The sequence below is a fragment of the Andrena cerasifolii genome, chromosome 15 (genome assembly GCF_050908995.1).
Source record: "Andrena cerasifolii isolate SP2316 chromosome 15, iyAndCera1_principal, whole genome shotgun sequence".
NCBI lineage: Eukaryota > Metazoa > Arthropoda > Insecta > Hymenoptera > Andrenidae > Andrena > Andrena cerasifolii.
In genome coordinates this window covers 7,854,879-7,868,800 of record NC_135132.1, presented here as the reverse complement: position 1 = coordinate 7,868,800, position 13,922 = coordinate 7,854,879, and the positions used below count along the sequence as shown (strand labels likewise).

The 13,922-nt window shown below is 39.8% G+C and overlaps 1 protein-coding gene, 1 long non-coding RNA gene and 1 other non-coding gene across 5 annotated transcripts; 2 read left to right on the top strand and 1 right to left on the bottom strand.

The window, feature by feature from the left end:
* The first annotated feature begins 82 nt into the window (after positions 1 to 82).
* On the top strand, positions 83 to 919 carry LOC143377039 (uncharacterized). The gene is made up of 2 exons (XR_013087232.1): positions 83 to 365; positions 694 to 919. It is a non-coding gene; the product is annotated as an uncharacterized LOC143377039 (long non-coding RNA).
* Positions 920 to 4,965: 4,046 nt separating this feature from the next.
* Trnav-cac (transfer RNA valine (anticodon CAC)) lies at positions 4,966 to 5,038 on the bottom strand. The gene has a single exon. It is a non-coding gene; the product is annotated as a tRNA-Val (tRNA).
* A 495-nt stretch (positions 5,039 to 5,533) lies between these two features.
* Positions 5,534 to 10,830, top strand: LOC143376808 (uncharacterized). Of its 3 annotated transcripts, none has more exons than XM_076827486.1 (9): positions 5,534 to 5,876; positions 6,484 to 6,564; positions 6,637 to 6,717; positions 6,819 to 6,867; positions 6,938 to 7,028; positions 7,472 to 7,603; positions 7,708 to 7,919; positions 7,984 to 10,230; positions 10,309 to 10,830. In XM_076827486.1, the coding sequence occupies exons 1-9, from the start codon at positions 5,724 to 5,726 to the stop codon at positions 10,533 to 10,535; spliced, it is 3,273 nt and encodes a 1,090-aa protein (XP_076683601.1). In that variant the 5' UTR covers positions 5,534 to 5,723; the 3' UTR covers positions 10,536 to 10,830. The 3 variants fall into 3 exon arrangements, with proteins under 3 accessions (XP_076683601.1, XP_076683602.1, XP_076683603.1); XM_076827487.1 differs by having other exon boundaries at positions 5,536 to 5,876; positions 7,717 to 7,919; XM_076827488.1 differs by lacking the exon at positions 6,484 to 6,564 and having other exon boundaries at positions 5,538 to 5,876.
* The last annotated feature ends 3,092 nt before the right edge of the window (positions 10,831 to 13,922 follow it).

Sequence of the window (13,922 nt, the reverse complement as noted above, 5' to 3'; positions counted from 1 at the left end):
ACGTGGATTCATAGCAAAACTGAAGCGATAGCTGGATATACGAGCCACAATAAAAGCATGATGGAGTCAATGTATGCATTTTCAGACGATTGTAGGTTAGGTTATATTCATTTTAAGCATACATTGACATAGGAACTGCTGAGAATTGTATACATTTACTAAATTAACGCTTTTATCGTTACATATACATCACTTGAAATCGCTGTCGTATTTATGTCATAGTAATTCAGGCAATTAGAACAACAACGGACTAACCTACCTTAAAAAAAAATTTCCTATTGTACATCGATGGCTTACAATTAGTGCACACATATTGTATGTCCACTTTTAGCGTTTTTGAGAAAAACAGGTTCAAACATTCAATGGTACTTTATAATTACATAAATACTTTTTGCATTATTGTAATATAGGTATCACTGAAAGTATGTAATTAGTAGTATAAGTTAGAATCTGCAAAATTACTAATATATTATACATTTCCTATGTACTTTACTGATATGTTAGTAGAATTGTACAGCGTTGAGATGTATTTTACATGAAATAAAGGGGAATTGTCTTAAATTAGGAAGATAATTATATTCTTTACATGTTTTTCCTGAAATTAGTTGTATTTTCTATAATAGACAAATCTATTTGTTGTATTTTCTATAATAGACAAATCAGATTGCTAAAAATATTTTCTTCTTGTTACAGATTAACCTTGGGAACATTTCTCGGTAGACAGGATTGAGGAACTTTAAGTGAGACAAATGATGGAAAGCTGATAGTGATTTTATACATAAAATGAAGTGAAATTATATATTTTATACTTAATAATAATACAATATTAATCAGCATTCATTTCTACATACTTATATTAATTTATTGTAACACTGTAAAAGCCTTTTCTGCAAATAAAGTGGGAAAAACTTGAAAAGAACTGTATTATTATTTAGAAATACCTTTTACATATTCCTATCCAAATTCCAAACCTTTGCAGCTTCGATTCGCAACTTTAAAGGTGACGCCTTTGAAACTGAAATTCAGAATACCTCTGTTCGCTTCATGTTCTCCTGATACCTGGGCCAAAATCTGGCAAAAATTTTCAGAACGCACAAAATTGGGCTTTGTAACAGGAGAACATGATGTCGAAAGAGGTGGCACTAAGTAACGTCTTCGGAGAGAGAATCGAGGATGCCTTCGAAGCTGAAATTCAGAATACCTCTGTTCGCTTCATGTTCTCCTGATACCTGGGCCAAAATCTGGCAAAAATTTTCAGAACGCACAAAATTGGGCTTTGTAACAGGAGAACATGATGTCGAAAGAGGTGGCACTAAGTAACGTCTTCGGAGAGAGAATCGAGGATGCCTTCGAAGCTGAAATTCAGAATACCTCTGTTCGCTTCATGTTCTCCTGATACCTGGGCCAAAATCTGGCAAAAATTTTCAGAACGCACAAAATTGGGCTTTGTAACAGGAGAACATGATGTCGAAAGAGGTGGCACTAAGTAACGTCTTCGGAGAGAGAATCGAGGATGCCTTCGAAGCTGAAATTCAGAATACCTCTGTTCGCTTCATGTTCTCCTGATACCTGGGCCAAAATCTGGCAAAAATTTTCAGAACGCACAAAATTGGGCTTTGTAACAGGAGAACATGATGTCGAAAGAGGTGGCACTAAGTAACGTCTTCGGAGAGAGAATCGAGGATGCCTTCGAAGCTGAAATTCAGAATACCTCTGTTCGCTTCATGTTCTCCTGATACCTGGGCCAAAATCTGGCAAAAGTTTTCAGAACGCACAAAATTGGGCTTTGTAACAGGAGAACATGATGTCGAAAGAGGTGGCACTAAGTAACGTCTTCGGAGAGAGAATCGAGGATGCCTTCGAAGCTGAAATTCAGAATACCTCTGTTCGCTTCATGTTCTCCTGATACCTGGGCCAAAATCTGGCAAAAATTTTCAGAACGCACAAAATTGGGCTTTGTAACAGGAGAACATGATGTCGAAAGAGGTGGCACTAAGTAACGTCTTCGGAGAGAGAATCGAGGATGCCTTCGAAGCTGAAATTCAGAATACCTCTGTTCGCTTCATGTTCTCCTGATACCTGGGCCAAAATCTGGCAAAAGTTTTCAGAACGCACAAAATTGGGCTTTGTAACAGGAGAACATGATGTCGAAAGAGGTGGCACTAAGTAACGTCTTCGGAGAGAGAATCGAGGATGCCTTCGAAGCTGAAATTCAGAATACCTCTGTTCGCTTCATGTTCTCCTGATACCTGGGCCAAAATCTGGCAAAAATTTTCAGAACGCACAAAATTGGGCTTTGTAACAGGAGAACATGATGTCGAAAGAGGTGGCACTAAGTAACGTCTTCGGAGAGAGAATCGAGGATGCCTTCGAAGCTGAAATTCAGAATACCTCTGTTCGCTTCATGTTCTCCTGATACCTGGGCCAAAATCTGGCGAAAATTTTCAGAACGCACAAAATTGGGCTTTGTAACAGGAGAACATGATGTCGAAAGAGGTGGCACTAAGTAACGTCTTCGGAGAGAAGTAGAAGCCTTGAGCGAAAGTCGATAGAGTTTGAGAGTAGTGAATGGCATATTTAAAGTAGTGCTTTAATGCGAAGATTTTTAAAACCACTCTGCGTGGAAGGATCTTTTTAAGTGTTCTTTTTAGCATGTCTTTTATATGGGATTTGGAATAGGGAGGAGTAAGTAGAGCTCGTTAAATAAAAAAACTCTTTTACCACTTAGCTGCAATTTATTCAAATAAGTGAAATGCAATACAATGAAATGTTACAAGTGTAACTGGGTTAGGTCTGGGTTAGGGGAGGGTTAGGGGTATCCGTTAGGGATTTCTCCACGTAAAAAAAAAAAAAAAAGGTCTGGGTTAGGTCCGGGTTCGGCTGAAGCAGTATCAGTCGAAAATGCAGCCGGTTTAACGTCTTCTATGTAAAAATTCCTTACCTGTAAAGCAGAAATATACACGATTAATAATCGCTCTAGTTACAGTATGTGAGATTAGTTACATCGCATCGGCACACTCTAAACTCTAAACATGTCACACATATACAAGCACGCACACACGCACAGCATTTCAACAGATTTCAGAGTAGGTAGTTGCTGAATCGGCCGCTTCTTGTGTCGCACCCAACGTTACCGACTGATTCTTAAATAAGATTACAGTGCTACGAGTGGTAGGAATTAATATTAAATCTTACCGGAAACATATAAAATCTAAAACGACTAATTTCAATCAACATGTTGCACAATAAAATTATTCCCTTTACTAATATATTTTCATACGTGACAAAATGTTGTAACGTTTCTCCCATTTTCAATAATAGACAAGTCATGTTACTAAAAATATTTTTCTTCTTACAGGTTTTAACTTCGGAATATTTCGACGGAATGATGGAAACCTTGATAGTAATCACAAGAAAATAGTGACTTTATATACCTTATACTTTATTGTAACACTGTAAAGGCCTTTTATGCAAATATATTGAAAGAAACTTGAAACAAACTGTATCATTATTCAGAAATACCTTTTACATATTCCTATCCAAATTTCAAATATCTATGGTATTTCCTTAAGAATACCATAGATTTCCTTTTTTAATAAGTCGATATTGAAGAAAATTTTGCAACTAGTGCCCATGGAATACTATTCAGAAATTACAAGCTTCGAGTCTTTCAAAAGCATCACATTAACCGAGAACTGTTTAAAGGCCCATGAAAGGCGTAGCTCTTGTTTGCTACTTTAAGGCGATGCCTTTGAAGCTGAAATAGCCACTAAACATTTGTTGTAATATAGCATATATTTAGGTTATATTTTCTGTCACTTCGAGGAGCCGACCACAGGCTATACTTCCGAAAACCGGTCAAACCCGATTGGGCTGAAATTTTGCAAATAGCTTCATTTTGCATAAAAATAACGTTTGCGAGAAGGATTTTTGGCGACTCGAAAATTTTTTTTTTACCATTTCAATGTCATTCTCTATCTTACCGACAGAGCGGAGAATCGGATTCAACAGTTATTCAGTGCATTCTCCTTATTAATCTCCTAAAATCTATAAAACAGAGATCAACTTAGAAAGAGATATCAGCTTGATACTGGGTATTAGTATTGGTTTTGGGCTAGTTTGGGGCGGGGGGCGCGCGCCCGCTCGCGGGCGCGTAAAGCATGGTAGCGAACCGATGTGAGTTTACACGGGGCCAAGCTTCAATGCATTCTCCTTATTAAATTTGACTCAAATTTTGCGTACAGGATTTTTTAAACACATGTACGAATCGAAGGTCCTGGTTCTCCGCTCTGTCGGTAAGATAGAGAATGACATTGAAATGGTAAAAAAAAAATTTTCGAGTCGCCAAAAATCCTTCTCGCAAACGTTATTTTTATGCAAAATGAAGCTATTTGCAAAATTTCAGCCCAATCGGGTTTGACCGGTTTTCGGAAGTATAGCCCGACCACATAATAATCACGCGTATCCAGTCTGCGCATTTTCACTAGCCCAATTCAACATTCAATACAATTTTGCATATATATAATGTTTGTTGATAACTGCTTTCTGCAGAGGACGTGTAATAAGTGTATTTCATGTTCTGTTTCGGTGCTTTGCTAATAAAAAAATGTCTAACCTAACAAATTTCATTTTCTGGGGACATTCCCTCATCTATTTTCCCTTTTTTTTAAACGCAATTAACTTTTTGACCAACACTATCTTGATACCCTGCCTTATCTACAGTTGTTAACCACGTCGATAATGTAGATATCAGTACCAACGAAATAACTGTGGTTCTGGTTTAACATTTGTCAATAATGCAGATTTCAGCAAAAAATGCAACTCATTTTCCTCAGATGAATGATGTATGAATTACTTTGTCAATTTTTTTCATATAATTTAAAGATCATTGTAATTGACTTTAGCGGGTAAAAGATATTAATAATGTGAAATTTAAATTAAGAAACCGGGTGTAAAAAGAGATTTTGTTTCCGCCCGGGATCGAACCGGGGGCCTTGTGCGTGTGAAGCACACGTGATAACCACTACACTACGGAAACGATGTTGGTTCTGTTGTTAACAAGAAACATGAGTACAGCCATTTTCCACTCAATGTGTTTCAAACTGTTTTAAACTGTTTTAGATCAGGGGTGGTGAACTTACGGCACGCGTACTGGACAGGATCGGATTAAAGAGAGCTGTCGCCTGGGCCCCAACGTCCAGGGGGGCCCCGTTCTAAGCCTTCATTTCTAAGAGATTAGCTCACTCAAGGATACATATAGTTAAATACACCTACGAAAATATTTTTGGCAAGCTTTTACTATGCGACGATGTGTATGTCAAGTTATAAGTTAATTCCAGAGATGGGCAAAAAATTATTCGTCATGTGTCGAATAAAATTGCCCCGGGTTAACTTTATTCGTCGAATAAAGAAATTAACTGTATTCGTCAAATAATGTAATGACGTGAAGCCGCTGACACTGAGCCGCGATGGTCCCAGTTACCGATACGTTAATGAGCCCAGAAGTACGCGCAAAAATAGTGGCGTCTCGGGGTCGATAACACAACGATCACTGAATAGCCTTATCATCCGTGGAGCGAGACAAGAATATACGTCGATATTGTCATTGCACGCGGCATACATAGTTGTGTCACCGTAAGGAGCAAGGTAACGGGAAGTAAACAAACATTGGCACGGCCAGGGATCTCGGGTCCCAAACATAAGTGGACTGCGCGCATTGTGAAATGGGGAAAGTGGTACGCGACACTGCGGCAAGTGGCAGCTCGGAAGATCAGCGAAGGAAAACCGTCCGCGTGGAGCAGAAGGTTCGAGCTAAGAAGAAGAAGCGTAAAAGGGATTTAACAGATCTACATGAGAAACTATACAAGTCGAAGAAGGTACCGACACGGCTGTTCACCATAATTATTAGAATACTCCTATCATGGAAGCTAAACACATTCCCTTAACTATGGAATCTCGTTTGAGCTTGAAGCCGAATTTACAAATAAGTATGCAACGTGACGCGTGACACGCGGCGACGATTTCGTACCCTGCGATGCTTTTGGTTATGTTGCACGATTCTATACGTGTCATGCATACAAGTATATGTATCAATTTCGAGGTTGTTTTTTATATTATGTTTAATGCCAATCATTCCCCTAAATCTTTCTAGAATTGCGAGAGGTATTTATAATAAACATTGAAGCAAATATCCGGCTAACACTTGATGTCATAAAACAACTTTCCAGTTAAGGCTAGGTCGCGTCTTCTGATGTGTATCGATAAATCGAACGAGATGAGAGATAAAGGGGACGAAATACAACACGATTTTATATTTACGGTTCTTCTTCATAGAATTGTTGTTAATTTAAAGCTGCTATGGTCTATAATAAATAAAGTTCCACAGTTAAAGAGTCTCGAGTCTAACTCGATTATATTTTCTTTGGTTAATTGTTAATTTTGAAAGTCTTGTCTGACCATGATACCGGAAATACCACTTTTCAGCGAAATCAGAAGCCGACCGAGTTCTGGCGGAGTAATTTCGTAAAGCTTCTGCATCGTTTCGCAGGCATACGAGAGGAATATGTATATCTTAGAAAATTTTGAACGAAACACTTTTCTCCTCCGATCGCTATTTTTCAAACGAATCTTTTCCAGAGCAAGGAAACGAAGATCACCGGCAAACTGTGCAGGCCGCGAAATTCAAAAAAGATATGTAATAGAATCCTTCCGAGACCTGTAAGTGCGACAAATTTTTAGAAAGGAGAAAATATTACAAAATGTGATCAATTTAATTTTCAAACGCTTCATAAAATTTTACTGTACTTGTTTCCTTTTAGTTGACTGGTATATATAGAAATGGCGCCACGGGAAAAGATATACGAAGATGTATGTATTAAAAAATACGAATATTTTTTAATTATAAAATTGACTAGTTAATTAATTTTATTATTCACAGCCCAAACAAAAGCACCTGTAAACGATATAAATAACGCTCGCCTGCAGGGGAATGTACTGAAACTTTTACACGGATACGATTCAAAATCAAAGTAAGTAGAAACTACTTGTTTTTATAAAACATTAGTAATTCGATTTTGAAAACTCTTCATTTCTTGCATATTAATTATAAAAGGTACAGTATTCGTAATTACTTCCTTCCCCAACCAATTCTACATGAAAAGGTAAATAAAAAATGTAGAACAAAATTTTCGTGAAGCTGCTTTCGTTTTCGAGAAAAGCAATTTAAAAAGTTCGAAGAATATAGAGACGCTCAGGTGAAATTCGTGCGACCGTAGTCCAGGAATTTCAAAGTGAATTTTCTCGCAAACGAAGGCTTGAACGAAAAATTTTCATTCTACATTTTCGATTCCATTTTTCATGAAGAATTATATTGCACCTCCTTCTGCAAATATATATGCTACTTCTCGTGTTACACTTGTATTCATTTAACGCTAACGATGGTTGTACAAATTTGTTTTTTAAAATTCTGCAGGGGTGTTGTAGTTGAGAATGGCACCGAAGAAGCCTCCAAAGATCCACTACTCGACTCCACGATTAAAACTATTCTACACCCAACTCCACCTGGCAGTGAGAGCATAAGTCCGGTTTTGGGTAAAGTGGATGGGTAAGTCTCAGGTAATTTTCAATGAATCTTTTCGCATGAAAGATGCAAACCATTGAAAGAGACGCAACACAGTACTATTTAAGACGAATTAAAAAAATCACAAGTGTTTGCAGACAGAAGCGGTGCCAGAAAGACGAGCAGGCAGCAAAAGGTCCTTCGAGACACGGCGGATTCTTAGAGAAATGCCTCCAAAGCGAGACACTAATTCACCCGGAAAATTGTCGTCGTTCCGCGGTCAACCGGTACGAGGAGCTTTGTGCCACGATTTCGTCGAAGAATTTCGAGGGCCACAATTCTCTGGATCAATTTACAGCAGGTACCCCATTTTGCGTGGCCATTTGCACAATTAATTGCTCACGTTCGCCATTGGTCGTTTGCAGATCCCCTAGTAACCGTGAAGAAAAAGCTAAGAAGCATATACGCGGAGTCCTTTCAAAATCAATTTTTGAGGGATATGATTAAACGTAATACAGTGTTGAATCGCTGCGAAACCCCCAGCCTTTCGTCCGAAAATGAGCTTTCTTCAGAAACCGGGTACCGCTCTTCCACTTACAGGACGGGCGCAGAGATCCCGTCTGCGGTTAAGGGAAATCCAGGGCGCCAAGATCGTTGTAGAGCCAGCAAGGAAGAAAATAATTCGCAGGGACCTTCGACTGTATTATTGGTTGAAAGGGGTTTCAATTTGAATGGAAAATGGAACCAAGTTCCCACGCCTAATCTACTGTTTGATTTGTCCCTGCTGCAAGGGCCGGGTATTCGCGCAGGGCTAGAAACTGTCGCAGAGTCAAAGCGGACTAAAAGAGCGACTGAAAATAAATCTGACAACTGTTTGACTCGTACAAATCAGTATCTTCCTAGCTCCCTCGAGGTGAATCACTCTGCTATGTCCACGTCGAAGAGCAGCAGTCCGAAATACTTTGAAAACCCCGTTCCCACGCATCAGAACAGAACTGAGAGGATGAAGAAAGCAAGCAAAACGGTCCTTTTCCTGCCGAACGAGGCGGAATTATCAAACGACTTTGCAGTTAAGAAGCATTTGATAAAGCGCAGGAATCAGCGTACGCAAACGATGCATTCCTTAAACAGTGCAGCGAGAAGGGACTCGGGGAAGCACGCGTTCAAGGCGTCCCAGCAGATTAAAGCGAAGTGCCAGAAGCACATCCCTGCGATACTTCGAAGATGCGGTAGTAATAATCCAGTGAATTTATTTACCGAGACGATGGACAGTATCGAAGAGCCGCGGGAAATGTTTCTACACTCCGCGTTAAAGCAGAACGACCTCTTCGACCCGGGACCTCTGATAACGGAGCTAAATCGAACCTCGAAAGTACTGGAAAGGTCAGCTTCCGCAAACGTGTTATTCGACGCTAGCAGCGTGTCAGACCTGAACGTGCAAACTTGTGTAATTGCATCGCCAAGTCTGCGCAAGGACGAGGTGCGCTTCATAAGGAACCCTTACCCGCAAGTGGAGCCCAAGCAGCGACTACAAACCATCAACGATATTTTGCCAACCAACAAGCAACGCGCGGAGCCTCCAGTACACAAAACGATAATGTTCACGAAGAAGGACTCCCGCAACATAGGCCACTGTTTGCGCGTGAATAATCTGATCTCCGATGGGACAGCGAGCAACGTCTGCTTAAAGAGGAAAAGCCTTCCTCAGGAGAAGTCTACGAAAGATATCTGTACGGCGCACAGGAATTGCCAGCGAGTGTCCGCTAACTGTTACCGATCGTTCCACTGCTCGCAGAGCACGGACACCTCCAACTACAGCAGCCAGGAGTTCAAGGAGCCTGGTGTCGCTCAGGAGGAGCCTGTGATCTGCGAGAAAGTGCTGCTGAGGAGGATGCAGCAGCACAAACAATGCGAAAGTAGCCAGAAGTCCCACGAGAAGGACCAAAGATTTTGCTATGTACTCGTGGACCAGCGCCAGGACTCAAGCAGCTCGTCGAACTACATCGATAACAGACCGTGCACAGTTGAGGACCCTCGACAGTTACAGAATGGACGTTGCTGCCGGGAGGACGTGGGCGAGATTGGGATCCTCAACGGGGTGCAGAATCTGAAGATATTGCCCATGGAAGAGCGCGAGTCGGGGATGAGTTTTACCAGCAGCCAGTGCATTGGGAGCACTGTGATGCTGGAGGAGCCACCCATCAAGTACCTAGCTTTCGAGAAAGACTCCAAGACTCATAAGCTTCCGATATACGTGCAGAACAGTGAGCCCGTTGCCCCGGTCGATAACGTAGAAGTAATCAACCCAAATATGAATTATCGCGTTGTCTCGCGACCTCAAGAGCCTGCTCAGAAAATTATACTCGTGCCAACGAGCGAGCAGAACAAGGTGGTGTACGTTCAGCAGCAGAACTTGGGCCACGATGCGCCCTACGAGGGATGCGGCCATCGCAGACAGATGGTCCTGTGCCGACAGGACTGCCAACCGAGCGTTCGGTGCGTTCAGGATTCCCCGAACGTGTGCGGGCTGCACGTTCCGAAGCAAAGCGTGCTGGGCATTAGCAGCGCTGAGTGCGAGGGAATCGCGACTAACTTGCAACAGGCGGATAATATGAAACATTTGCAGCGGGCTAATGTTAATTGGGGAGAGCTACGTTATCGGCCCACTCATGGTAACAATACTCGGTTTTATCACGGCTTGCAGTAAGAAGTGTGTAATTAAAATTTGTTTCATTGGTTCCGTTCCACAGCGCCCAATTGTAAGCAACGCTTGCGCAAGGACCCAAGCGCTTTTCTATCAGACATCTATGTGCCAAATCTCGCAAAGTGTGTAATATATAACGTATATTTTTTTCTAGTATATTTGATAAGGTCCGTGAATAAAAACTATTTATTACGTTTTCTTTTTGCAATCATTTTTGCAAGCATTTGTGGAGTCTGTATTCTGGAAGAGCTGGCCAATAAATGGCCCAGTTAATTAGTGATTGAACTAGAGGTTTTCAGAAAGGATATTTTTGTTGGCCCCCTTGGCTTTGTACATTCGTGAAAATGTAAAGGTTTAAATACATAAGCGATAGTCGTGTTTGGAAGATTATTTAAGACGTTGAGTTTCTTTTTGTATGAAAAGGAAAGAAAGTGGCGATTCAGTTTGCAGGCATCTGATGCCGATCAAGCAGAATTCTAATTTTCCATTTATTTATGAAATACTCAGACATTGGCGCCGGCGTTTCCTTTGTAACACTATTAACATTAAAAATGTAATTTTCGACTGACTTTGAGTTTTCTTCTTTACGAAAATCTGCTCCTGAGCTTCCCGAAATAGAATAATCCTGTCGAATCGTGTGGACTTGAAGGTGACTAACGCCTACGTTCAAGCAGTTGAAAGAAGCGGTAAAAAGTTACGAAGTAAAAGGCAGGGAACAGTTATATACCTCACAGACGAAGGCAGAGCTTGAATTCAGCAAAAACTAGTGTCGATTAAGAAATATACTGATTTAAAACTGTTTCGAAACTATTCTTCAGCAGTCATCGTCTTCTTTCATCTTTTACACCTCCACTTCCGCTTTCTTCGCGCCAATAGTAGAGTTTCGCCACGATAGTGGCGCCATCTGCTCCCGTTAAAACATCAAGCTTTACAAAATCAAATACCCTTAATTTAAAATAACAGCAAATTTAATTCCCATTTTATATTATTTGCCTATTAAAATGTCAATTATCCAGCAGTTAATTCACGTAATGAATATAATAATTGCAAAGGAAAATTTTCAAGTGTGAATGATCGAAGCGCCTCCTGTCGACAGGGTCCTGAACTAGTAGCTTGGCGGTAAATGCACTCTCCTATTGTCATTGTGACGAAAATTCCGTGTCTGATCGAGAATGCTCATTATTATCGTAATCATCGTTGTCAGTTTGACACTGACTGTAGAATTCGGAAGTTTCCAGAATGAAAATTAGTGAGTTCGCTTATCTGAGAATTGTTCGATGCAGATGCAAAATGCATAGACGATCTAATAGAAAAGCTCGATACGATAATACGAGTTGCAGTAGAGAAAATAACGGTGCAGGTAATACGGGGCAAACGGGATTAACTGCTAATAATGTCGCGCAAAAGTGGAAAGCGAACGAATAATTGCAAGCGATTTTAATCAAGCCTCGGTAACATTTTACAGGCAGGCAATATAAATTACTCTGTTAATATATTTTACGTCTCATTAGGCTGGGTGGGCCAGTCCATTTTATATCGCATAACGGTAATTGGACGAGTCCATTGACGCATGCGAGAAGAAAGTGACATTATTTGTGATAAGAGATTTTATGGCTTAACCCACTCTAAGCAGACAGAAATAAATAATAGCACATAATATTGATAAGGAATCGTTAAGTGCACAGTTACTCGAAAAATGTTTGAAGTCGATTTTCTCGAAAACAAAGCCTCAAATGAAAAAAATTTATTCTACATTTTCGACTTATTTTCTCACGTGGAATCACCCCCTCCTTGGTTGTATCTACCATCGATACTAGGGCAACCTGTGTAGTAGGGTTTAGGTAGATGATCTCGTTTATCCGATGTATTAAGAGAATTTACGTTCAATAAAGTTCAATAGATTTTCAAATTAGATTCGGTCTAGTGACTGTAAAGCTAATCGTGGAGCACTTAATTACACAGTAAAAAGTCTTAAATAATACCAGCTTTACGCTTCAAATTATTATTTTACTAAGATTAAAACCTTTCACTAAATTAACTTTACACTCTCAAATTTACAGTAATATTTTTCTAGACAGTTGTAAGTAACAACGTGTTTATTCGTGTGATGTAATAAATATTTCTAGCACTGTATATACTCCGGATAACCGGGACCCCGAATAATCGAGGTCCCATTGAACAAAATCGAGTGATTTGTTTTGCAACGCGTACGCGTGTGGGAAAAACGGGAGGCAATGGGAAAATCGTCGACTGTGACGGAGAGAAAAATAGGCTTTCTCGCGAACGTGGAAATATTAAATTGTATTCCTATGGGTCTTCGAGTCGATGGGGTGGAATCGCAGCGGGGGTGAAGGGGCCCCGAGATCAGTAACCAATATTTAATCAACTTTCCAGGAGAATATTATTCTCCGGACAAATCAAGGACATATGTATCAGACCGCTAAGGGGGGTTGACGGTTCTCTGTATTGATATAAAAGACGAAACTCGCGTTTACATGAGTGCGCGCGCGCGCAACCATGTTTGCGTTCATACCCATTGGCGTACATACGGGGTAGTCTAATTTTAGTCCACTTACCTTTCAACAGGTTATTACCCTTTTTCTTACGAATTCATTTGCACAATTGTACAAATTCTGCAAGTAGTACTCAAATATTATGAAATTGAAAATAATCATAAATGAACTTAGCCCTTAATTTATTTCAACAAATTTATCGATACACAGTTAAATTTCTTAATATGAATTATTTAACAAAAGCTTGCATTTTGAAGCATGTAAATTTTCTTTTCGTGATGTTATGCAGAACATAAGCGTAGCAATATCTGGCACATTTTTCTGCTCTCCGATTTTTATTCTTTACTTTTGTTACCTAATTTTCACAAAAAAATTATAATTAAAATAGTAAATAAGTATTTGTACTTACTTTAAAAAAATTCAGTTTCCTTAATATTATGGAATTACAAAAATATAACAAACTAAAATAGCCTGCATACAAAACCAAATGAAAAATAACTAAAAATAACAAAAATCCATATAAAATATAAATCTTGTAAAAAGCGGTACCAAATTATAAATCTTTATTCCATTTAGTATTTTTTTCTGAAAATATGATCTCATGAAGATTAGGTTTACAGTCAACTGTTACCTACTACAATATGCTTGTGTCCGAGGCGATTTCAAGTAAAAATGTTAACGTTTTTAATTAAATAATGAATTCATTTCTGCCTATTAATACTAGTATTTTTTTAAAATTTAAAAACCTGTTTTCGAATTTTACAAATTTATAAATAAAAACCGGCAAACCCTAGTCTTTAGACGCCGTTTATATGGGATTGTAATTTTAATGACGGCGTTACAAATACTCGGAGCAGCTGGATCCCCCTTTGGTTCGGAGGAATTATTGACAAGTCTACGCCAATGGGGAGCCCGGTTCCAGTGTGTTCTCTGTATACACAGCACAGGGTGGTTTGGTGTTGCGCGGCACACTACGTTTCGCGTACCCTGCAAGAGAATTCTCCTGGGACGAGGCACGGGGAAGAGGGTCGAGCTTCAGGACTGCTCTCATCGTGGCCCTTCCGTGAGAACAAGTGCGAAACAAGTGTCGCACAGGTTCCTACCACGTACGGCAAGTTCAACCCCCGTGTCATGTTTAGTCATGTAA